At 47.4% G+C, this 26620-nt stretch overlaps 1 protein-coding gene across 1 annotated transcript in view; it reads right to left on the minus strand.

Annotated features, from left to right (window-relative positions):
- The window catches only part of Nxn (nucleoredoxin), a 195890-nt gene that overhangs the window by 8091 nt on the left and 161179 nt on the right, over positions 1-26620 (minus strand). The window contains exons 3-5 of the mRNA XM_045159188.1: positions 21049-21182; positions 20505-20605; positions 17950-18056 (exon numbers count right to left, since the gene is read on the minus strand). Coding sequence (XP_045015123.1) covers positions 17950-18056; positions 20505-20605; positions 21049-21182 — 342 coding nt within the window. The remainder of the gene's footprint in view (positions 1-17949; positions 18057-20504; positions 20606-21048; positions 21183-26620) is intronic.

Below are 26620 nucleotides of genomic sequence, written 5' to 3' on the forward strand. Positions count from 1 at the left end.
AGGCCCTGGAGGGCCAATTCTCTCTCATTAAAAAAAAAAAAAAAAGTCAGGTGTGGTGGCGCACGCCTTTAATCCCAGCACTCGGGAGGCAGAGGTAGGAGGATTGCCATGAGTTTGATGCCACCCTGAGACACCATAGTGAATTCCAGGTCAGCCTGAGCTAGAGCAAGACACTACCTTGAGAAACAAACAAACAAAAAAATTAAGGGCTGGAGAGATGGCTTAGCAGTTAAGGTGCTTGCCTATGAAGCCTAAGGATACAGGTTCGATTCCCCATGACCCATGTAAGCCAGATGTACAAGGTGCACATGCGTCTCGAGTTCGTTTGTAATGGCTGGAGGCGCTGGTGTGCCCATTCTTTCTCTTTCTATCTGCCTCTCTCTGTCTCAAATAAGTAAATAAAATATATATTAATTTTTTTGTTTATTTTTATTTATTCATTTGAGAGCAATAGACAGAGAAAGGCAGAGGGAGAGATAGAGAGAGAATGAGTGTGCCAGGGCCTCCAGACACTACAAACGAACTCCAGACATGTGCACCCCCTTGTGCATCTGGCTAAGGTGGGTCCTGGGGAATCAAATCTCAAACCAGGGTCCTTAGGCTTCATAGGCAAGCGCTTAACCGCTAAGGCCCAAATATATATATATATATATTTATAATATATATATATATATATTTTTAATTTAAAAACTTTATAAAAAAATAAAAAGAATCCAGGCTCAGAATAGCAGAACTGCCCAAGATCTATGTGGAACCTCTATGTGGAGCCTTGAGCAAGTCACTAGGCCTGTCTGGGCCTTAGAGTCCTTAGTGGCAGCGAGGTGAAGGAGCTATAGTTCCTACCCTTCCCCAATTCCTCCAATAGCCCTAAGTGATACACTAAAAAAAAAAAAAAAAAAAAAAAAAAAAGAACACCGTGGCCAGAGGCAAGAACACAGGCAGTGGGAAGCATTCTCCTTCACACCACATACACACACAAAAAGAAGTAGGCACAGGAGCTTGGTACTCAGGAGCGACCTATCAGTGATAAACACATCCTAAAGACCTGAAAGATACAGCGCGTTTTCCAATAGGTGGAGAGTCTCAAGCCCACAGACCCTCCCACACAGTACTTACACGGAGACGCACACAGCACGAGACAATGGGCGCTGGTGGAGTGTTCACACAGGCTCTGAGGCGGGTCCCCATGAGCACGAGTGTGTATGTAGGGTGCGGGGGGGGGGGGCTGGGTGAGGCTGCAGCAGCACAGATGAGGGAGGACAGCTGGCTGCGCTGGTGCCAGGGGCAGGCCTTTTGCAACCCTCCCCTGACTCCAAACCCTGCGGCCTGGGGAGGCTCCAGTACTGGGTTGGAAAGGGATCATCCCCAGAGCACACTGTCCATTCCAGTCCCAGCTGGAGTTAGAAATGTACCGTGCAGGCCGGGCGTGCTGGCGCACATCTTTAATCCCAGCACTCAGGAGGCTGAGGTAAAAGGATTGCCATGAGTTAGAGGCCACTCTGAGACTATTCCAGGTCAGCCTGTGCTAGAGTGAGACACCACCTCACAAAAAAAAAAATAAATAAATAAAAATAAAGAAGAAGAAAGAAAGAAAGAAATGTAACATACAGGTCTGGAAAGATCCCTTAAGAGTTAAGGTACTTGCCTGCAAAGCCAAAGGACCCAGGTTCGATTCCCCAGAACCCACATAAGCCAGATGCACAAGGTGGTGCATGCGTCTGGAGTTTGTTTGTAGTGGCTAGAAGCCCTGGTGCACCCATTCTCTCTCTTTCTAGCTCTTTCTCAAAATAAATAAATAATAATAATTTTTAAAAAAGCTTGCCAGGTGCGGTGGCGCATGCCTTTAATCACAGAACTTGAGAGACAGAGGTAGGAGGATCGCTATGAGTTTGAGGCAACCCTGAAACTACACAGTTAATTTCCAGTCAGCCTGATCTAGAGAGAGACTCCATCTCAAAAAAGAAAGAAATGTAACATACAGCGTGCCTGTGGCACCATAGAGCTTCAAACGTATACCTGCAATAAAACTCCAACCAGGGTAACAGCTGCGCCTGGGCTTGCTTCCTCTTCACGTCTCACTCCTACTACTTCTCTTCAGGCCAGAGCTGCCACCTGCTAATAGCACAGTCATCCTCTACCATGCCCTATGGGGACACTTGTCTCTCCATTGGTAGTCTGTCACCTCCCCCACCAGAGCATCTAGGCACCCCTCCTCAGGGGCAGACCAGAGCTTGAATTTTCTATGAAAGCCAGAGCACTTTAATATTTATACGTTCTGAAGTATTCGGTCAGTAATTTGCTCCACTGACATTTTACTTCTCCACAGGGGGGACACCAAGGTACCAGAAATAAGGCCCTGGTGCTTTGTGACATGCTGTGGCAGTGTGCCCAGTGGGCACTAGGTGTTGAGCCTATCTTCAAAAGGAATGAACAAATCCATTATGTTCACACCTATTAGATAAAGTGGCTAGATGTGTCAGGAAACAAGTCAAGAGAAATGGGCTCCTGAGGACTTCCATGCCCTTATCACACACAGGCACAAGCAGCCAGCCTCCTTGGGAGCTTTAAAGATGGAATCCTGAGACGTTGTGAGCGGGAGCATGTGTGTCAGAGCTCTCCCACCAGGTTAGCTGCCTTTCCCCCAGGGGCCTGGGCCCGCACAGGATGTGACTCCATTCCTGGGAAGCAGGAGCAGAACTTGTTAGTGGTTCCATGGGAGCCCGGGGCTGCAGGCCACATGGGGCCAGCTGGGGCAACCCTCTCTGCATTGCCACGTCTCCATCTCGAAAGAGCTTTTGGCAGAGTTCTTTAATCAGAGCTGGTGTGTTTCTGAATTGGGCAATTATAAGCACTGGGTAAATGGGAGTCTGCCCACTACGATGATTAGACACAGCAGTGGGCCCATTTGTAGCCTCGACATGGGATGTGGAGTTGGTCTGGCAGGACAGTCAGGCACAGAGCTCAAAGAGGGAAGGCAAGTCTGCCAGCCAAGTAGCCCACTTCCTATCTCTTCAAGGAACCACAGTGGAAAAACCTTCTTTGTTACCATGGAACCTTTCTGGAGTCCTGTGGGGACTTGGCCCGAAGCTGGCTGCTGAGGAATCCTTGGATGATCCCGGCAAGCCATAGCTGCTGGGCCTGGGTCTCCCCATCTCTTTCCCTTAGCTATGCAGAAAGAAACATCCCTTTGGTGCTCTGAGCACCAAAGCCCATGTGTAGAAGCCCAAAACAATGAAGTACACAGGGGCAAGGCAGTGTCACGTGTGTGACTGTGTGGCAGAAAATACAGACTTGGACCCAGAGAAGCAAGCCCTGTGTTTGGCACATTGATGAGGAAAAGCATCTAGGCCCAAGGTACATGGCCCTCCTCTTCAGCTGATGTTGGGTTTGGGCTTTAGAGCCCTAAGGGTGTGCATTCCTCTGCTGCTGAACCAGAGGGCTAGATATGGTTGGATTTTTCTTAAATGATGCTATAATATGTGGAGGAACATAAAATGAAAACCAGAGCAGATGGGCAGTAGGTCTGGGGTGGGGGTGACAAAGATGAAGCGAGGCCCTGGCCAAACCACCTCTCAGTTCTGTTTGTAGCTGGAACTCTTCTTCTCCTGCTCACTCCCAAAAGCGTTTCCTTTCTTAGAGAGGTAAGGAGAGTAAGGGAGCAGCTGGTTTGGGTGGGAGTTGAGGAAGGTCAGAGGGATGGGCCTGGGCCAACTTAAACTTGGTCAAGGGATCCAAAAGCTGCTCAGGCTGTGCCAAGAGACATGCATGGCCACGTTCTTATAAACCCTGCAAACAACCAACTGTCCAAAACCAGAAGAGCAGACAGGTCAGCTGGCACAGTCATACGATGAAACACTTTCTGGCCCTGAAAACAAATGAGCCAGATCTAAATATCAGCAGGGATAAATCTTAAAAACATAATGGTAAGTGAGAAAGGAAGTGGCAAAATGATATTATACACCATGACAACATTTTACATATGGTTCTAAAGACCAAAACCATGTATTATTAATGAAATGTTATGACGTGGAAAGACTTATGAAATTACACCTTAAATGTATGGCATTGGTCCCCTGGGAGGGGAAACAGGGAGGCAAGAGAATGCCAGGACTCTTCTCTCGCCTTTGTCTGTAATGCTCTTGGTTGTTTGCATTTTTATGTCTCTTTTTTCTTTCTTTTCCTTCCCCTCCCGACCCTTTCCTCTTCCCTCCCTCCCTCCCTCTCTCTCTTCCTTCTCTCCCCGCCCTTTTTTTGAGGTAGGGACTCACTCTAGCCCAAGCTGACCTGGAACTCATTCTAATTCCAGGCTGGCCTCAAACTCACAGCGATCCTCCTACCTCTGCCTCCCAAGTGTTGGGATTAAAGGCGTGCGTCATCATGGTGGGCCCTCTTTCTTTTCTTTCTTTTTCTTAATAGGAGATCTTTTAAAAATATTTTTATTTATTTGAGGGCTGGAGAGATGGCTTAGCGGTTAAGTGCTTGCCTGTGAAGCCTAAGGACCCCGGTTCGAGGCTCCATTCCCCAGGACCCACATTAGCCAGATGCACAAGGGGGGCACACGTGTCTGGAGTTCGTTTACAGTGGCTGGAGGCCCTGGTGTGTCCATTCATTCTCTCTCTCTCTCTCTCTCTCTCTCTGCCTCTTTCTCTCTCTGTCTGTCGCTCTCAAATAAATAAATAAAAATACACAACAAAAAAATTTAATTTATTTATTTGAGACAGAGAGAAAGAGGCAGAGAGAGAGAGAATGAGTATGGGCATGCCAGGGCCTCCTGCCACTGTAAACAAGCTCCAGACACTTTGTGTATCTGGTTTTATGTGGGTACTGGGGAACCAAACCCAGGCCATAAGGCTTTGCAAGCAAGTACCTTTAATTGCTGAGACATCTCTCCAGCTCTTTCTTCTTTTGAATTTTTATTTATTTTATTTGTGTGTGTGTATGCATGTGTGTGCGTGTGCGTGTATGGACACACCAGGGTCTCTTGCTGCTGAACACAGGTCAACACACTGTGTAAGCAAGCACATTTAACCGTTGAGCCCTCTCCCCAGCCCCTCTTTCTTTTATTTTCAGGAGGTGCTGGGGATTGGACATAGGGACTGAATTATATTTCAAATATCTACATAAAAATATTTTCTGGGGCAGGGTGTGGTGGCGCACGCCTTTAATCCCAGCACTCGGGAGGCAGAGGTGGGAGGATCGCCGTGAGTTCAAGGCCACCCTGAGACTCCATAGTGAATTCCAGGTCAGCCTGGGCTAGAAGTGAGACCCTACCTCAAAAAAAAAAAAAAAAATCTGGGAGTAGCTATAGGGTATTTATTATGCTATTTTCTGTACATGTGTTTTAAATGTCCTCACAATTGAACACAACACAAAGATGAACTAGAACACAAGGACACTCACTCAATGTCTCCCAGGCTGTCCTCATAGCCTGCGCCAGCCTTTTCAATACTGAGGTGTGTCTACCAAAATGTCAGAGTCATGTTCTTGCCCTCTACTGACTGAAACACACAAGCTCTAAAAATGCTGTTTTTATATCCCAATCACACCTTCCATGGCTCAGGGTCCACTGCGGAAGAGGTGGCGGAAAGAATGTAAGAGCCGAAGGAAGGGTAGGACTCCTTACAACGTGCTCCTCCAGATACAAAATGGCCTGAATATCCACGATCTCACAGTGCCTGACACCACCTACACAAGACCATCATAATAGTAGGAAAAGATCATGACATCAAAATAAAAGAGAGACTGATTGAGAAGGGGAGGTGATATGATGGAGAGTGGAGTTACAAAGGGGAAAGTTATTTTATTTTATTTATTTATTTGAGAGAGGTAGAGGTGCATATATATATAGAATGGGCATGCCTGGGCCTCTAGCCACTGCAAAGTAACACCCGGTGTGTGTGCCACCTTGTGCATCTGGCTTTACGTGGGTACTGGGGAGTTGAACCTTGCTTGGTCTTGTTTCACAGGCAAATGTCTTAACCACTAAGCCATCTCTCCAGCCCTCAAATTCACTTTTTTTGTTTTGTTTTGTTTTTTGTTTTTTTGAGGTAGGGTCTCACTCTAGCTCAGGCTGACCTGGAATTCACTATGGAGTCTCAGGGTGGCCTTGAACTCACAGCGATCCTCCTACCTCTGCCTCCTGAGTACTGGGATGAAAGGCATGTGCTACCATGCCCGGCTACAAATTCACTTTTTGAAAGAGCAAAGGAAGAAGGCAAAAGAAGGAGCAGAGAAAGGAGAGAAACAGAAGAGGAAAGGAAAATGGAAGAGGAGAAGAAAGAGTGGACAAACAGTGGACAAGAGGGGAAGGGCAAACCAGTGCTGGGATGGCAGAGAGCTCCCTACTGTGGCCACCAGCCACCAGGCCAAAGCTACCTCCTGCCCTGCCACTCTCCCAAAGGCTGCAGAGAAGGGAGAGGGAGAAGGAACAAACCCAATAAAGAACACCCCCTGCCCTGAAAGGGCCTCTCCAAGCCTCCTTGCAAAGAACATGGTGTCCCCGACAGTCTGCGATCACTGACACAACTGCTAATGGGATTTGCCTTTTGCCAAGTGTGTCTAAATGGCTCCCTTAGAGAGGCATTTTTAAACAGCTTATAGGGCCACAAACTCCCCAGTCTGCATAAAGCACTGGTGGGGAGTGGGGGGCGGCCCTGTGACCCAGGGGAAGCCAGCTTTGCTCAGGAGACAAAGGAGCGGGAGGGAGGCCAAATGCCAGGTTCTTGGTAAGCCCGGGTGGCCCTGTCAAGCCTGCAATTGCATACAGCTTGGGTTCAATCCGCGGCACCAAAAGGGAGCCAGTGATCAGCCCATGGTCAGCCACAGGACTCCTGGTCCATCGTCCCCCAGGCCTGCAGCAGGTGGAACCACCCTGCAATAGGTATAATTCAAAGGGCACAGCCTCCACGGTCCCAACTCCCGCGACACCTCAACAAATAGCATTTGGCAACAGGAAACTCAGATCCAGGGGTGCTCTAAGCCCAGCTCCCAAGAGGATAAGAGCAGGAACAGGTGCCTTTTGCATTATGCATTTTCACTTAAGCCTGCCAAGACAACAGTGGGAAGCGACGGTTAGAGCAAGTATCTCCCACTCCGCAAGGGCCAAAGACAGGCAGGCCAGGCTCAGGTGACTCAAGCCAGTGGGCCAGAGAATACCCCCCAGTACGGTACTGAAAAGCCATTTATTTCATCAGCCAGGCATGGCGGCACATATCTAAAATCCCAGCCCTTGGGAGGCAGAAGCAGGATTGTTGTTTGAAGCCAGCCTGGACTACACATTGAATTCCAGACCAGCCAGGGATACAGAGTGAGACTATCTTATAAAACAAGCTGGAGAGATGGCTTAGCGGTTAAGCGCTTGCCTGTGAAGCCTAAGGACCCGGTTTGAGGCTCGATTCCCCAGGACCCACGTTAGCCAGATGCACAAGGGGGTGCATGCATCTGGAGTTCATTTGCAGTGGCTCCAGGCCCTGGCACACCCATCCTCTCTCTCTCTCTCTCTGTCTACCTTTCTCTCTGTGTCTGTTTCTCTCAAATAAATAAATAAAAACAAAAAAAACCCAAATAACAAAACAAGGGCTAGGGAGATGGCTTAATGGTTAAGGTGCTTGCCTGCAATGTCAAAGGACCCAGGTTTGATTCCCCAGGACCACTTAAGCCAGATGCACAAGGTGGCGCATGTGTCTGGAGTTTGTTTGCAGGGGCTGCAGGCCCTGGCATGCCCATTCTCTTTCTCTCTGCCTCTTTCTCTGTCTCAAATGAATAAAAATAAAAATAACCATTAAAAACAAAACAAAAGGGCTGAAGAGAGAGCTCAGCAGTTAAGGTACTTGCCTGCAAAGCCTAAGGACCCGGGTTTGATTCCCCAGGACCCATGTAAAGCCAGATGTACAAGGTGGCACATACATCTGGTGTTGGTTTGCAGTGGCTGGAGTCCCTGCACATCCATTCTCTTTCTCTCAAAAAACAATTTAAAAAATATTTTAAGAGAGGACTTTAAATCTCAGCAATTAGAAGGCAGAGGTAGGAGGATCACTGTGAGTTTGAGGCCACTGTGAGACTACATAGTGAATTCCAGGTCAGCCTGGGCTATAGTGAGACCCTATGTTGAAAAACTAAAACACACACACACATACACACACACACACACAGAGAGAGAGAGAAAGAAAGAGAGAGAGAGAGAGAGAGAGGGAGAGGGAGAGAGAGAGAGAGGGAAAGACTGGAGAGGTGGCTCAGTAGTTAAAGGTGATTGCTTGCAAAGTCTGATGGCCTGGTTCAATTTCCCAGTGACATATAAAGCCAAACACACAAAGTAGGGCATGCATCAAGAAGGCCCTGGCTGGGCTGGAGAGATGGCTTAGCGGTTAAGCGCTTGCCTGTGAAGCCTAAGGACCCCGGTTCGAGGCTCGGTTCCCCAGGACCCACGTTAGCCAGATGCACAAGGGGGCGCACGCATCTGGAGTTCGTTTGCAGAGGCTGGAAGCCCTGGCGCGCCCGTTCTCAATCTCTCTCTCTCTGTCTCTTTCTCTCTCTCTGTCACTCTCAAATAAATAAATAAAAAATGAACAAAAAAAAATTAAAAAAAAAAGAAGGCCCTGGCACACCTATATGCACACATGCTCTTTCTTTCTCACACACACATACACACAAATAAACAAATATTTTTAAAAAGCCACTTCATCAAAACAAAGTGCTAATGAGGAGAAAGGAGTGGGGTGACAGTCATAAGACATGGAGCACTCAAGGTGGAACTGAGTTGGAAGCCAGGTTTGCTAGGCTTCCTGGTGCCGGAAGGTGCTATGCAGGCTGCTGTGGGAGAAAAGTCATCAACAGTCTTACTCAGCTATGGACCCTGAGTCAACGCTGCTGACCGACCCGGCAAGATGCGCCCTCTGCTTTCTGATGGAAGCTGAGGCGCACTCCAAAGGACAGCAGTCACGCCTGCCACTATACACACTGGTCAAAAGCCCATGGCTAGCTGGGCGTGGTGGCGCTTGCCTTTAATCCCAGCACTCGGGAGGCAGAGGTAGGGGGATCGCCGTGAGTTTGAGGCTACCTTGAGACTATGCAGTCAATTCCAGGTTAGCCTGGACTAGAGTGAGACCCTACCTTGAAAAACAAAACAAAACAAACAAACAAAAAGCCCATGGCTAAGGAGAACATAAGCCTTACTTAGGGGAGAAATACTCCTGCTTGCTAAGTGGACATACTGTGTTTATCAAATGGCCTTCTTAGTATTTATGCTGGTGCTCGGATGCCGCTCTTAGCCTTGGTTTGAGAAGCTTCTCTGTGATGGTAGCCCACGCTCTGGCTGAGTGGCCATCCCTCACCACGACCACAGTTCGTTTGCAGCATTTATACACTGACCACTAGAAGATCAAGCCCCATTTTCCCTCTTTCTGAATGCAGTCAGAAAGCCATCAGTTGCATTTTCCGAGTCTTGCCATTGGTTTATACACAGGCCCCATCAACCTTCACCACACACCCACGCTCCGGCTGAATCACGAAGGGCTCCTGATCTCTACTTATAACAGGGATCATCTGTGCCAGTCACCCTCCAGGGTACTCAGAAACATCTGAGAGCAAAGCAGGGCATAGAAGGCCACCCCATACAAGACATGCATTATAGGGCTAGAGAGATGGCTTACTGCTTAAGGGACTTGCCTGCAGAGCCTAAGGACCCAGGTTCGATTCCCCAGTATCCATGTAAGTCAGATGCATAAGGCGGCACATGCATCTGGAGTTTGTTTGCAGTGGCTAGAAGCCCTGAGCTCATTCTCTCTCTCTCTAATAAATAAATAAAACATAAAAATGCATTATAAAAGGCAGATATGGGAATTTATTCTTTCACATACCCCTACAGCCTTAGCAGTGACCATTCCAATGACCTCCCCATCCAGAGAAGGGAACCCTTCACCTCTGGGAGGAAAACATCTTGACAGAGCAGAATGGCTGAGGGAGGCTCAGTAGCAGCTCCATGCCCTGGGACAAGTGGCTGTCACCCAAATCCCCCTACAAAATAGCACTTGCTTGACCAATACTTTGTGGCTCCTCCAGACATCAGTGCATGCTGCCTCTTCGCTGCTTCCCACTGTAAGATCCCACCTGGTCTGCTCAAGGGGAGAGCCGGCCGGGCCTCTCCTAGCTGCTCCCTCCTAGCTCAGTGCAGAGGGCACCAAGGGGGCAGTTCCACCAAGAGATGGAAGCTCGCATTTAAATCTATTCCACTTTTTAAATTATTTATTTATTTATTTATTTATTTATTTATTTGAGAGTGACAGAGAGAGGCAGAAAGAGAGAGAGAATGGGCGCGCCAGGGCTTCCAGCCACTGTAAACGAACTCCAGATGTGTGAGCCCCTTTGTGCATCTGGCTAATGTGGGTCCTGGGGAACGGAGCCTCGAACCGGGGTCCTTAGGCTTCACAGGAAAGCACTTAACCACTAAGCCATCTCTCCAGCCCTATTCCACTTTTATTTTTTTTCAGAAAGGAATTCAGGAAACTTTAAAAAATGCATAATATAATCCAGTAAAAATAAATGAAAATATCACCCTGAAGGGAAAACAAGGAAGAAAAGAAGCTATAGTCAAGGTTGTACACAGCAATGGTACGGCTTGTAAATTCGCTAATGGTTACACATTCAGCTCAGTTTTCTCCCGGCTAAAGCCAAGCACTGCGACCCACAGTGAAATTCGGAGTGGACAAAAGATTAAAAAAATAAAAATAAAAACCTGAGGCCGAGAGCAAGTTAGTGGTGAAGCACGTGCGTAGAATGCATGAGGCCCTCGGTTCAATGCTCAGAAACAACAGTAAGCAAGCAGGCTGCGGCAGGGCACACCTGTAACGCCAGCACTCCAGAGGCAGAGGCAAGAAGGATCGCCACAAGTTCAGAGACAGCCAGGGCTGTGTAGTAAGATCCTGTTCAAAACTATCAAAGTGGCCGGGCGTGGTGGCGCACGCCTTTAATCCCAGCACTCGGGAGGCAGAGGTAGGAGGATCGCCATGAGTTCAAGGCCACCCTGAGATGACAGAGTTAATTCCAGGTCAGCCTGGACCAGAGTGAGACCCTACCTCGAAAAACCAAAAAAAAAAAAAAAAAGAAAACTATCAAAGTGTACGCATATGTGGCACACACCCAAGGGGGAGACTCCCTCTCAGCTACTCAGAGTGTTTGAGCAGAAGGATCACAAGTTCACAGCCAGGCTGGGCAGCTTATCTCAAAATAAAAAAACGTGGATGTGAGGCCGGGCATGGTGGCGCACGCCATTAATCCCAGCACTCGGAAAGGAGGCAGAGGTAGGAGAATCGCCGTGAGTTCGAGGCCACCCTGAGACTACCTAGTGAATTCCAGGTCAGCGTGGGCTAGAGTGAGACCTTACCTCAAAAAGCCAAAACCAACCCCCCCCCACAAAAAAGGTGGACATGAAGCTTGCCTAGCATAGGTAACACCCTGGGTTCAACCTCAGTACCAAGATAGACAAACAAACAAACAGGAAGGCAGACAAGCAGAATATGGTGGCTCATGCCTGTATTCTCAGCAATGGGGAGGCTGAGACAGGAGAATTGCTGTGAGTTTAAAGCCAGCCTGAGCTACATAGTGAGTCCTGGGCCAGCCTGGGCTATAAAATGAGATTCTGTCTCAGAAATATTATTATTACTACTGAGTAATTGATATAAAAAACTTAATGTGGTACAGCAGTAAGAAAAAATGACACAAAGAAATTTGAGGAAAAATGGTTGAACCTGGAACAGATCATTCTCAGTGAACTTACCCAATCACAGAAAAAAAATCGACACATAGTCTCACTCATCTACAACACCTAACCTGAATCTACCCAAGACACCTTACATACTCAGCAAGCACCTCATGGACTAGACAATAGGATGGATGGGGAGGGCGGGGAGGGCATCGAAGGGTGGAAAACAGTAATCTGGACCCAAACAGCATTGGTACCATAAAATTCTACTTCCTAAAAGTCAGACCAAATGGCTGAACCTTCACTAGACCTTTACAGGAAACACCTGAACCACAAGACACTGGAGAGGGTAGGATCAAAACTAACCTAAATCTTCTACATCTTCCCTCCCTCCCTCTCCCTCTCTCCCCTCTATCTCTCTCCTCTCTAACTCTTGTATATTAGTTATGTTTTTCCTCAATTTATTAGTGGGCACTGGCCTGTAACCCCCACTTCCAGCTTGGGGCTACCATCCACAATGAGCTTTTGATCAGAGAAACCTTCAAGGTTTCCCAAAACAATGACAGACTTCTGTCAGAGTACTTGATGACCCACCAAAGGCCAGTGGTCAGACCCTATTGCTGAAGACTCCACATGCAGCTGATACGCAAAATCGAACGGCATGGCTGGAAGCCAGGAGAGAGTCAGTCCCCAGACAGTCAGCGTGTCTAGTGCCAGAAGGCGCTACATGGGCGACTGGGGGAAACGACCAATATCTGTCCAAGCAACTCATTGTCTAATCTAATAAGCAACAAATAACCTGACGTGATGCCCAGACAAGTGCAATATGGTGAGGAACCAACTACTCTTGATTTGGCTAACTGATCCACTCAGTGGTACTAGACCCATAGCTGGAGCTGGGAAACAAGTCAGAACCATACCCAAACACAAGCCCACTCTACAATATTAAGCTATCATCAATCATGGGGAACAAGAGGGCCTACACCTATCAATCTCTCTATCAAAAAAGTAAGTGTTATTTCAATATTCTTGGTGCTAACTTACTCTCCATTGGAGAATCTGCTTCTCTTTTTCAGATAGATGCAGATCCTATGGAGAGAGCTGCCCCAACATACCTCAAAAGGGGCCCAACTGAAACTAAGGACAATTGGTGAAACAAGCAAGGGTGATGTTTTCCTGTGAACCGGATACCAACACAAAGGGGAAGGAGACCAACACAGAGAAAAATCAACTCCTACCAAATCAGAGAGCCAAAGCCTCAGATGCCCCCAACACCTCAGCACTGAAGCAGACCAAAAATGAACCCAACATGGCTCAGGGAAATTTTGCGGAAGAGGGGGCGGAAAGAATGTCAGAGTCACATGTTGGGTCATGATATGCAGACATTTAGCATACCAATAACTGGGGACTAACTCCACAATGCACGACCCATTTACATCAACAAGGAGGGTCTAATGGGAGGGGGTAGATCATAGATGAGCCTAAACAATGGTACCAAACTGCCTGTATTTGATGAAAAGAAAACTAATAAATCAAATTTAAAAAAAAAAAACAAAACTTAATGTGGTTCCTAAAATGGGCCAGTTGAACAGGAGGAAAAACACAATAATCATTAGGAATATGGTTATATAACTAGAATGAGACCAGGAAAAGGTGCAAACAGGGAGAGAGGAGAGGAGGGGATAAGAGAGAAACTTGTAGAAGGAAAGGATATTGGGTGATGGGGGTTGGGGGAAGGAGGGTGAGGAGGGAAACTACACAAAAGTAGACTAAAGTGGTTGGCACTTAGGAATTGCTCTCTGGGATACCAGTGTACAACATACAACCCCCATGAGGGAGGTGGGTGCACCTGACTGATATCCTCAGGAGAAGGTGAAGAAAGCTCAATCCTAAAACCATAGGCTGTGGTTCGGGAATCCCAGGTCTAGCATGGGATTACCTCCCACCCAGTGAGCAGTTGGTCGGGGAGATCCGTGAGGTTCCCCAAACATTGTAGCCCTTCCTAAGCACCTGGTTACCCAACAGAGCTAAAAGGTAAGATACTCCGTGTTGCTGAAGACACCACAGGCTGGGAACCGAGAGTAAAGCCAGTCCTTTCCTTATAAACCCTCGTGGTTCTGGAAGGTGCTAGGGGAGCTACTATGTGACAATGGTCATAAACAGTACAAACACGCAGGACACCCTGCAAACTATGCAACCCATCAGATGGGCAAGAAGCACACGCTGTACAATAGTGGCACACAGGCCATGTGGGTAACCAACTGCCCTCCCATTGGACGTGAGGCCTGCTCCGTGGGAGAATGCTCGTAACTGGTGCTGGGAACCAAGCCAGCACCCCACAGACAGGAAACTCACAACCCCCAGAGAGAAACTCCCACTGTTCTCTGGACAAGTTCAGTGGGTATCCTCATCAAAATGTCTCAAAATTATAAGCATACCTCCTTAGTCAAAGCTTCTCTCACCCTTGGTTGGAGAATCTGTTTTATTTTATAGATGGCAGAGAATACTGGAGAGATCCAAGATCCACCAATTCAATAAGAAAAGGCAGATAGCTCACTGCTCACCACAAGATGTACCACCTCTACCACATTCACAGAGGTCCAGGAGAAACCACAGAGGAAGCAGCAACATGAATAGTGCTCCCAGTGCTGGCCTGACAACCACCTCCAGGGAAAGAGCAACAAACAGAGGTGAACTGAAACACATCAAAACAGAAAGATGAAGGCTACAGAGAACTCAACACTAAAAAGCATTTGTTAACACACCCAAGTTGACTCAGGGATTGTTGCGGAAGAGGGGGTGGGAAGATTGTAAGAGCCAGAGGGAGGGTAGAAACATCCTAAATATAGCAGGATCCATCCACCCAGGAACTAGCAGAGGCTCTAATTATAACCTATGATGAACACTAAGGACCTTACTGAGAAAGGCCTCCAGAGAAATGGGGACCAGGAATAAGGAGATACAACACTACAACCTATGAGAACAAAATGTATGTATGTATGTATGTATGTATGTATGTATGTATGTATGTATGTATGTTATGTATGTATGTGTGTATGTATGTATATATATATAAATAAATAAATAAATGCCGGGCATGGTGGTGCACACATTTAATCCCAGCACTTGAGAGGCAGAGGTAGGAGGATCACCACCCTGAGACTACATAGTGAATTCCAGATCAAACTGAGCTAGAGTGAGACCCTACCTTGAAACCCCAAAAACCAAAACAAAACCTCAAACACACCACCTGATCAAAAGAAGCTGCCGGGTGTGGTGGTGCACACCTTTAACCACAGAACTTAGGGGGCTGAGGTAGGAGGATCATTGTGAGTTCCAGCCTGGAGCTACAGAGTGAGTTCCAGGTCAGCCAGGGCTAGAATGAGATCTGACTTGGGGGGTGAGGGGCAGAGAAGTGCGGCCTTTCTTGGGTGCTATAGTGTAATTTTCTGTGGATAAATTCCTATAAGTGGAATTTCTAAATTAAGGGGTTTATACATTTTTAAGGCTGTTGGTATAGACTAACAAGTTTCTCTCCGGAAAGGTTGCCTTCATTTATACTCCTAACAGTTTTCTCTGTTTCCTGCATACCGGGATTCGATGCTCTTTCTTAGGGGAGGAGGATAGTCCTTTACAAATGTGGTAGAAGCAAATGCACTGTCTTCATGTGGAAATCTTCACACTCTGCTAAGTACGTCTCATATCCATTCTGACAATATGTATGAGGTATGTTGCCGGCCTCATATCTTATATTTCCTGCTACATTGTCTATCTCTTTTGTTAAGCTCACATCTGAAGAAAGCTCTCTTTCTGACGTGGGCCAGTTCACCACTACTTAGGTAATCTGGTAGTACCCTGCTCCCCAGGAGATCACTAAATTGATGGTGAACTTAGAGTGGCACCCGATTGGCATAGCACACTTTGTAAAGCTCAGAACTCCTGGACTCAAACGATCCTCCTGCTTCAGCATCCCCAGTAGCTGCCACTACAAGAATGTGCCACCCCACTGTGCCCGGCAGGAGAGCTCTTTTCCTATGAAGAATATTGACTCTTTGCCATACTTGTTACTAACACTGTTGGCTGCTTCTGTTTAAACTTTCTGAGGGCTGGGGAGATGGCTCAGTGGTTAAAGGTACTTGCTTGCAAAGCCTGCTGGTCCAGATTTGATTCCCCAGTATGCACATAAAGCCGGACACCAGAAGTGAAGCATGTATCTGGAGATCGTTTGCAGTAGCAAGGGGCTCTAGTGTACCTACTCCCCATGCCCCCATGCCAAAGAAATTAACAAATAAATATTTAAGAAAAAGAAATATCATTCTCTCTGTCTCTCTCTCCCTCCACCTCTTTCTCTCTCTCAAATAAATAAATAAAATATATACTTTTTTAAAAAAAAAAAAAAAGAAATATAAAAAAGGTATTTGGGCCAGGTGTGGTGGCGCACGCCTTTAATCCCAGCACGTGGGAGGCAGAGCTGGGAGGACTGCCGAATTCCATAGTGAATTCCATGTCAGTCTGGGCTAGAGTGAGACCCTACCTCGAAAAACAAAACAAACAAACAAACAAAAAATATTTGAGGACTGGAGAGGTGGCTCAGTGGTTAAGGCATTTGCATACAAAGCCTAAGGACCCAGTTCAATTCCCCATTACTTATGTAAACCACATGCACATGGTGGTACATGCATCTGGAGTTCATCTGCACTGACTGGAGGCTCTGGAGTGCCCATTTTCTCTCTCTCTCTCTCTCAAACAAATAAATAAATAAATAAAAATTTTACAGTATTTTCTCTGCTAGGTGTGGTGGTATACACTTTTAATCCCAGCATTTGGGAGGCAGAGATAGTGGGATCACTGGGAGTTTGAGGCCAGGTTGAGACTACATAGTGAATTCCAGGTCAGCTTGGACTAGAGTGAGACCCTACCTCAAATAACAAAACAAACAAATATACATATGCATATACATACATACATATGCATACATATATGTAATTTATTTGCAAGGAGAGGAAGGGAGGGAAGGAAAGAGAAGGAGACAGAATGAGAACAGATTGATGTACCAGGGTTTCTTGCTCCTGTAAATAAACTCCAGATGCATGCAGCACTTTATGCATCTAGCCTTATGTGGGTACTAGGGAACTGAACCCAAATCATCAGGCTTTTAAGCAAGTGCCTTTAACTGTTGAGCCATCTCTCCAGCCTGAAACCTAAGGAAAGGTTTATCTTTTTTTCCCCCCTGTAAGACAATAAATATTTGTAATGTGTCCTGCAACAAAACACTTTCATTTCACTGAGAAAGAGGCAAAGTGACTCAGTAGCCGCTTAGCATAGGTGGGTGAGGGCTGCAGTGGCTGGTTGTGTGCACTAGGGTAGTGGGTATCAGTGAGTGTGAAAAGAAGTAAGATAGCAAACAATGTCCCAGGCATAGATCCAGGAGGGTGCAGGCCTCGAAGAGATAGAACATTCACAGTCTTGTCCTGAACCTCTGAGATACCTCTCAAGTCATCTGATAGTGTGCGTTCTAAGGCTCATCCTTATCAGAGTCTTTTATTTATTTATTTATTTTTTTGGTTTCTCCAGGTAGGGTCTCACTCTAGCTCAGGCTGACCTGGATTTCACTCTGTATTCTCAGGGTGGCCTCGAACTCACAGCAATCCTCCTACCTCTGCCTCTCAAGTGCTGGGATTAAAGGCGTGTGCCACCACGCCCAGCCAGTCATATTTTATGCATATTTGTATGTGTGTACAAACACACATACACACACACACACACTAGAAGACAGTAAAAAAAAGCTTTATATGGATGCTGACGAATCAAACGTGGGTCCTTTGGCTTTGTAAGCAAGCTCCTTAACTGCCAAGCCATATCTCAAGCCCCCAGTCCATTTACTCGGTTTTTCAAGGTAGGGTCTCACTCCAGCTCAGGCTGACCTGGAATTCACTATGTAGTCTCAGGGTGGCCTCGAACTCACAGTGATCCTCCTACCTCTGCCTCCGGGGCACTGGGATAGAAGGCGTGTGGCACCATGCCCGGCTCCCCGGGTCCCATTTTTGAAACAGTCTCCCTGTGTAGCCCAGGCTGGCCTGGAACTTGCACTCCTCCTGCCTCAGCCTTAGGCTCTGGGATTGCAGGTGTGGATCACCACACCTGGCCATAAAGGTGTTCCTTTTCTGGTTAAATGAAAGCCAGGCATGCGATGAACCCAGACAGGCAGTTGTTTGCCCGAGAGGCCGCACGGGGTCAGGGTGTGGAGTGCCTACCTTGGATTCCATAGAGCCGGTTGAGGCGAGACCGCCGGGCCTCGTCGGTATAGGGAACGGCAAGCCACGGCATCTCACTGAAGTACTGCTTGAAGGACTCTTCTGACCTAGACAGAGATGTGGAGAACAAAGCTCTACTATCCCACGAACACGTCCTTTTGGTTCATCTCCCCATTACCAAATTGTGCCCAGACCCCTTGAGGGCTGGGCTTCCTAACCCTATACTCGCCAGACATAAGATGGCAGGGGCAGGCTATTCCATCCATTCTGCTCTTCACCAAGAAGCAAATAATTCAACCCAGCAGGCGGATCTCCATCTAAAATGATGGCCAGGCCATGTCCACATCCTCCATGCCCTCATCCCACAAATATATGCCTACTCACTTCTCATTTTCAGCACAAACACCATCTGACTTTTCTAGCTTACTTATTTGTACATAACAATCACATTTCCTGGGACATTTCTAATTAGCATAGAGTCCTGATGTGTACAGGGTCACACTTTTCAAACCAAGCATACACTTACTTACGACTGCATGTGCAAGAAACACTAGGAAAGTCCAATGTAGCCAAGTGGAAGGAAGCACACTGGACTAGGGTTTGGGGTATGGGGAATGATCCTGAAGGGACACAAGAAAACCTTCTGAGAGCTGGAAATGTTCTATGTCTTGACTATGGACAATCATGACACGGGCAGAGGTGTCAGGGATACCTAAAATGGATACAAATTATTATGGATGTATATATTTCAGGGCTACAGAGATGGCTTAGCAATTAAGAGTGCTTGCTGGAGAAGCCTAAGGATCCATGTTGGACTCTCTACATTCCACATAAGCCAGACGCACAAGGTGACACAAATACACCAGGTCACACATGCATACAAGGTGGTACACAGGTCTGGGGTTCAATTGCTGTGGCTGGAGGCCCTGGAGTTCCAATTCTCCCCCTCCCTCTCAAAAAAACAAAGAAAAGCCGGGCATGGTGGCACCCGCCTTTAATCCCAGCACTCGGGAGGCAGAGGTAGGAGGATTGCCATGAGTTCGAAGCCACCCTGAGACTACATAGTGAATTCCAGGTCAGCCTGAGCCAGAGTGAGACCCTACCTCGAAAAACCAAAAAAAAAAACAAAAACCAAAAAAAATAAAAATAAAAATAAACAAAGAAGCTGAGCATGGTGGCACACACCTTTAATCCCTGCACTTGGGAGGCAGAAGTAGGGGGATTGCTGTGAATTTGAGGCTACCCTGAGACTACATAGTGAATTTCAGGTCAGCCTGGGCTAAAGTGAGACCTTACCTTGAAAAACAACAGACAAAAAAAAAAGCAAAACAAAGCCAAACAAAACACTCTGATTATACCAGGTTTAATTCCCCAGGACCCATGTAAGCCAGATGCACAAGGTAGCTCATGCAACTGGAGTTCATTTATAGCAGCTGGAGGCCCTGGCAGGCCCATTCTCTCACTCTCTGCCTCTTTCTCTCACATAAATAAATAAAAATATTTTTAAAAGAAAGTATACTTCAAAGCTAGGTGTGAAGGCACATTCCTTTAATCCCAGCACTTGGGAGGCAGAGATCAGAGGACTGCTGTGAGTTCGAGGCCAGCCTGGGACTAGAGTGAGTTCAAAGTCAGCAGGGTTAGAGTGAGACCCTACCTTGAAAAAAGAAAAGAAAAGAAGCCTATGAAGCCTAAGAATGCACGTTTGATTCCCTAGTACCCAAGTAAGCCAGTTGCACATGTGTCTAGAGTTCATTTGCTATGGCTAGAGACCCTGGTGTGCCCATTCTCTCTCCTCCCACCAAAAAAATTAATAATAATAAATAAAAATAAAATACTTAAAACAAAGACAATGCTGTTTAAAACTTTCAAGATGGGAGTTCCCCCTAATGTGTGTTCAGGCTTGCCCCCACTTACTTGCGCTGAGATAGGGAGCTCCGGGGTGGGACTGCAGGCCAATACACTGAGCACAGGACAGTACAATGCCAGGGCTATGTGAGCAAAAGGCCTTTCTGTGTGTTCTGTCAGGGAGCCTCTGTGACCAGGACTTCAGGAGGCAGAAGCACCTGGTGTTCAGCTGGGATCAGGGCTGGCGTCCTAAGCTGACTGTGCTCACTGATGAGGGCGGCCAGAGAGAGGGACGGAAGCACAGGAAACTGATGATAATACCCATCCAAGACAGATGTTATACTGTTAGTCTCTGGCTCATTTCTATCCTTCCACAATATATACACATATATAATATTACATTATATATATTTTTCTCACAAACGAGAAGGCTGAACAAATGAGAAAATGCATTCTGATTCCAAATGACCCAGGCCTGGATCGGGGTGTGCCCGGTGTTTGTAGCAAGAAGAGGTTTTTCTCAGCTCTCTTCAAACAATTAAATTAATAATTGTGAAATGTATTGGCCTTTCTGCCAATAACTCCAGATTTGTTTACCCCAACTCCTACATTCATGGCCCATGATAAGGAAGAAGTGGCGGTTAAGAATATGGGTGTTTGCCATGTGTAGGAAGGGGATGTGGCACTGCCACCTCAAGGGCACACAGTACCTGTCTGCACTAACAAAGATGATCTCAAATTTCTGGCCCGCTTCCTTGATCTTCCGGTAGGACTCCACCAGCACCCGGGTGAGGCTTCGGCAGGGCGGACACTGAAAGAGAGGAGAAGGGCCCCGCCTCGTGACGCGCCTCTCCACGTCCAGCTGCTTGCCAGCGGGGCCAGGTGAGCGCCGTTCAGGTACGACTGGGTCAGCACAATCCACTTCACCCAAGAGACAGGAGGAAGCAAGTTTGCCTCTCTTCATGGCAAGCATCTGGCACAGGTCCCAACCAGCCCATAGGATGTGTAGCATGCAGCAGTGAGAACAGCCTCCATAGGGACCCTTAGCTCATCAGGGTGAGCTGGGAGAAGTCACTTTCTGCTGCTGTTATCATTCCTAACAGTAGGCGTTTATTGCATGCCAATACTGCATGAAAAGACAAGGCAGAGAACTTCTGCCAGAACTGTCACACTGCAAGAAGCCAATCACATCTAGGTTCAAAGATGCCAGTGCCACCTCCTTCTGTCCGGACAAAGGAGGGACCACATACTCACCCAGTGTGCGGAGAAATAGACTCCCACGTGTGACCCCTCCAGGCTGCTGCTTTCCAGTGACTGCCCATTATTTCTAAGCAAGGGCCCCGCAATGACTTCCTGGAAAGGCTTAGGACCCCAAGGGAACTCCAGCCCTGAAACGAATAACAAATGGCAAGAACATTAAGGCTCTTCTCCAAGGCCTGATAGCCAGGAGTCCATAGAGCTGTGGTCAACTTTATCATGAAACAGTATTTGTTGGGCTGGAGAGATGGCTTAGCAGTTAAGGCATTTGCCTGCAAAGCCAAAGGACCCAGGTTCTATCCCCCAGGAGCCACGTAAGGCAGATGCACAAGGTAGCGTATGTGTTTGGAGTTTGTTTGCAGCATCTGGATTCCCTGGCAAGCCCATTATCCCTCTTCTCTCTGCTTCTTTCTCTCTCTCAAATAAATAAATAAAAATTAAAAAAAAAAAAACAGCATTTGTTAACACAGCCATAGGCTCTGCAGCTAACACAGAAACAGAAGGAGAACCTGTCCATGGCAGAGCCCTAATACCCACTGGGCAGTGCTTCCCAAGCCTGGAGGATCAGAAGGTTTACTCCAGAAGGACAGGACAGGACAGGACAAGCTAGGACAGACACCCCTGATCACTATGATGATGGGCCAAGTCTTAGAGCCCCTGCCTCAGGTACTCCCAGGAAAGTGATTTAATACTACCCTGACAGCTCCGCAGGTCTGAACTCTGCACATAAGAATCCACTGGGGCATTTTAAAATATGACGCTTCTGGGCCACACTCCCAGAGATTCTGATGCGAACAGCCCGGGATGGGGCCTAGGTAACCTAAAGAGCATTGAATTCTAATCAGAGGAAAGAGTAAAATCTATCCAGCTCCAAACCCAACACTGATAACACCCCAGCTCCTAGAAGGAAGAGCAACTAGCAAGCTCTCAGTTGAGCACTACATTATTTTCTCACAGGGTGGTCCACGGCCCACTGCCTCAAAATTGCCCAAGGGGCCTGGGATGGAAGGGAGGAGCGCAGGCCAGTTAAAAATGCAGGTGGCCAAGCCCACCCAGAAACCAGAATATATAAAACTCTCTGAAGGGGAGGATTGGGACATCTATGATGCCAGCAATCTTCAGAGTAAGTGCGCATGTGTCTGCGTGTACACACATGTGCACGCGTGTGTGTTAATTAAATCGGAGAAGGTAACAACTTGGGTCCTCTGTGTCCTCCCCTTTTTTTGGCACGCGTCTAGCATGTGTGGTGTGGTGTGTGGCAAATGCACATGTATTGCCGATGCAGCGCCCTGTGTGCGCTTGCCTGTGGTGCCCCATGAGCTCACCTTTGGCGGCCAGAGGAGAAAACTGCCTCTCCCATTCCATTATTCACCTGCCTGTTTTTCTTTGCAGAGGCTCTTCCTGACTCTGTGAGCTTGTAGTTTGAAAAGCCTGCAGTTTGCAAACTCCAGCGATTCTCCAGTTTCCACTCCACCACAGGACTGGAGTCAGATGCATGCATAACCACGCCCAGCTCTTTTATGTGAGATCTGGATATTCAAGCTCGGGTGGTCTCAGGCCTCTTCAGGCCCTCATGCCTGTGCAGGAAGCACACTTAACTGCTGAGCCATCTCTCCAGCCCTGCCCTGGTTTTTACAGAGGGAAGCTTTTCTACACAGGGGAATTTTTTTTTCTGTTGTTTTTTGAGGCAGGGTCTCACTTTAGCCCAGGTTGACCTAGAAGTCAGCTCTATAGCCCAGGGTGCCCTTAAATCCATGGCAATCGTACCACAGCCTCCTGAGTGTTAGGATTAAAGGAATGAGCCCAGTTGTTTGATGATTTTAATTTTTATTAATTTTTTTTTTTCACGGTGGGTCTCACTCTAGCCTAGGCTGACCCTGGAATTCACTCTGCAGTCTCAAACTGGCCTCATACAGCGATCCTCCTAGCTCTGCCTCCTGAGTGCTGGGATTGAAGGCACCACCGTGCCTGGCTTTTTCTTCTTCTTCTTTTTTTTAATTTTATTTATTTGAGAGCGACAGACACAGAGAGAAAGACAGAGGGAGAGAGAGAGAATGGGCGCGCCAGGGCTTCCAGCCTCTGCAAACGAACTCCAGACGTGTGCGCCCCCTTGTGCATCTGGCTAACGTGGGACCTGGGGAACCGAGCCTCGAACTGGGGTCCTTAGGCTTCACAGGCAAGCGCTTAACCGCTAAGCCATCTCTCCAGCCCCTTCTTCTTTTTCTTTGATTTGATTTTTTGAGGTAGAATCTCGGTATGTAGCCCAGGCTCTCTCCAAATTCAGAATCCTCCTGTCTTAGCCTCCCAGGATTGCAAGCATAAGTCATCACACTTAGCTCTAGGGAAATTTTTTACTGTAAAAATCTGTGACCTGGGCTGCATCCTCATTGGATCAGTAAGCCAGGAAAGGGACAGTGTGCAATGCCTGTCACTCCAGTGCAGAGAGAAAGGAGCAGACGTCAGTGGCAGGTGCTCTGAGCAGCCTGTCCAGTGCACAGCCATTGCCAGCAGTTAGCAGACCAAGGCCTGAGCGACTTCAGCTTTCAGCAGTACCAAGCAAGGAAGTGCCCTCAAGGGCCAGGAGTATAGTAAAGAGAGGTAGGAGCATTGCTAGGAGTCCCAGGCCAGCCTGGAACTATAGAGTGAGTTCCAGGTCAGCCTGCGTTAAAGTGCGACCCTACCTTGGAAGAAAAGGGAAGGGAGGAAGGGAGGAGGGAGGAAGGGAGGGAGGCAGGGAGGGAGGGAGGAAAGAGGGCTGGAGAGATAGCTTAGCAGTTAAGGCAGTTTCCTGCAAAGCCTAAGGACCCACGTTCAACTCTCTAGATCCCACGTAAGCCAGATGCACAAAGGTGATACAAGCAGAAGGTCACATATGCCCACTATGTGGTGTAAGTGTCTGGAGTCCTATTGCAGTAGCTGAGGTCTTGGTGTGCCAATTAATTCTCTTTCTCTCTCTCTCTTTCTCTCTTAAAAGAAGAAGAAGGAGAAGGAGGGAGAAGGGAGAAGGAGGAGGAGGGAGAAGGGAGGAGGAGGAGGAGGAGAAGGAAGGAGGAGGAGGAGGGAGAAGGGAGGAGGAGGGAGAAGGGAGGAGGAGGAGGGAGAAGGGAGGAGGAGGAGGGAGAAGGAGGAGGAGGGGGGAGGGGGATGGGAGGGGGAGGGGGAGGAGGAGGGGGAGGGGGAGGAGGAGGGGGAGGGGGAGGAGGAGAAGAAGAGGAGCACGCCTTTAATCCCAGCACTTGGGAGGCAGAGGTAGGAGGATCGCCATGAGTTTGAGGCCACCCTGAGACTACAGAGTTAATTCCAGGTCAGACTGGATTAGAGTGAGACCCTACCTTGAAAAACCAAAAAAAAAAGGAAAGAAAAGAAAAGAAGGGAGGGAGGGAAAAGAGAAAGACTGATTTTTTTCCCCAAGGTAGGGTTTCACTCCAGCCTAGGCTGACCTGGAAATCACTATGTAGTATGTAGTCTCAGAGTGGCCTCAAACTCAGGGTGATCCTCCTACCTCTGCCTAGTGCTGAGATTAAAGGCATGTGCCACTACAACTGGCGAGAAAGACTGATTTTGTTGGGTGATATAGACAGAACATCTCTAACGTCCAAATCTGAAATCTAAATCCTTTTAAAAAATATTTTAGGCTGGAGAGATGGCTTAGCAGTTAAGGTACTTGTCTGTGAAGCTTAAGGACCCAGGTTCATTTCCCTAGTACCCATGTAAGCCAGATGCACAAGGTGGCACATGCATCTGAAGTTGGTTTGCAGTGGCCAGAGGTCCTGGCATGCCCATTCTCACTCTTTCTCAAATAAATAAATAAGTAAAAATATTTTAGGGCTGAAGGGATGGCTTAGCAGTTAAGGTATTTGCCTGTACAGCCAAAGGACCCAGGTTCGATTCCCCAGGACACATGTTAGCCAGATGCACAAGGGGGCGCATGCGTCTGGAGTTTGTTTGCAGTGGCTGGAGACCCTGGCATGCCCATTCTCTCTCTTTGACCCGTGTCAAATAAATAAATAAATAAAAATAAAATATTTAAAAAATATTTTAAAAGTCAGGCATGGTGGTGCATGCCTTTAATCCCAGCAGTCAGGAGGCAGAGGTAGGAGGACTGCCATGAGTTTGAGGCCAACCCGAGACTACATAGTAAATTCCAGGTCAGCCTGGGCTCGATTAAGATCCTACCTCAAAAAACAAAACAAACAAACAAAAAAACAATAAATAAATATGCTATTTATTTATTTTTTATTTGAGAGAGTGGCGGGGGTATGTCACACCAACACACAAGGGCCTCCTGCCACTGCAAACGAACCCCAGATGCACATGCCACTTTGTGCATCTGGCCTTCACATGGGTGCTGGGGAATCAAACCTAGGTCATTAGGCTTTGCAAGCAAGTGCCTTTAACCACTTTAATCACTCCAGCTCCCCAAACCTTTTGAGAATTATACTAGTGCTTACAAAGTTTCAGATTTGGATTAGGGAGATGGCTTAGCAGACAAGAGTGCTTGCTATGTGAGCACAGGGGTCTGAATTTGACCACTGGTACCCAGGACGTGTGGTCACACACGCCTGTCATCCGTCCCTGTGGGGTGGAGAGCAGAGCATCCCTGAGACTTGTTGGGCGGCCATCTGATGGGGGAAGAACAGCCGCTTCAGGTTCAGTGAGAGACTTTGTCATAAGAAACAACACAGAGGGGTTGGGGTGATGCTTCGGCAGTTAAAAGCATTTGCTTGCAAAGCCTGATGGCTTGGGTTCAAATTCCCTGTACCACATAAAGCCAGATGCACAAAGTGGTATATGTGTCTGGTGTCTGGAGTTAGTGTGCACTGGCAGGAGGCCCTGATGTGCCCATATACTCTCTGTCTCTCTTTCTCTGTTAAATAAATAAATATATTTAAAAAATAAAGTAAATTAAAAAAAATTTTAATAAAGAGGGCTGGAGAGATGGCTCAGTGGTTAAGGTGCTCGCCTGCAAAGCCTAAGTACCTGGACTCAATTGCCCAGTACCCATGTAAAGCCAGGTGTATAAGATGACACATGTGTCTGGATTTCCTTTGCAGGGGCTAGAGGCCCTAGCACACTCACAGTCTCCCTTTGCCCCCACCACCTCTCTCTCTCTCCCCGAAGTAAGTAAGTAAGTAAGTAAATAAATAAATAAATAAAGCTGGGCATGGTGTTACACACTTAATTTTTTTTTAATTTCATTTATTTATTCATTTGCAAGGAGAGAGAGAGAGAAGATAGAGAATAGGTGTCCCAGGGCTTCTAGCCACTGCAGATGAACTCCAGATGCATGCGCCCCTTTGTGCATCTGGTTATGTGGGGAATTGAACCTGTGTCCTTTGGCTTTGCAGGCAAGCGCTTTAATTGCTAAGCCATCTCTCCAGCCCCGAGTGGTGCACACTTTTAATCCCAGCACTCAGAAGGCAGAGGTAGGAGGACTGCCATGAGTTCAAGGCTACCCTATGGCTATGCAGTGAATTCCAGGTCAGATTGGGCTAGAGTGAGATTCTACCTCGAAAAACCAAATAAAAGAAACAAGAAAAGAAACAGCACAGGAAAATGAAGAGGAGGA

This window comes from Jaculus jaculus, chromosome 9, assembly GCF_020740685.1.
Source record: "Jaculus jaculus isolate mJacJac1 chromosome 9, mJacJac1.mat.Y.cur, whole genome shotgun sequence".
Taxonomy (NCBI): Eukaryota; Metazoa; Chordata; class Mammalia; order Rodentia; family Dipodidae; genus Jaculus; species Jaculus jaculus.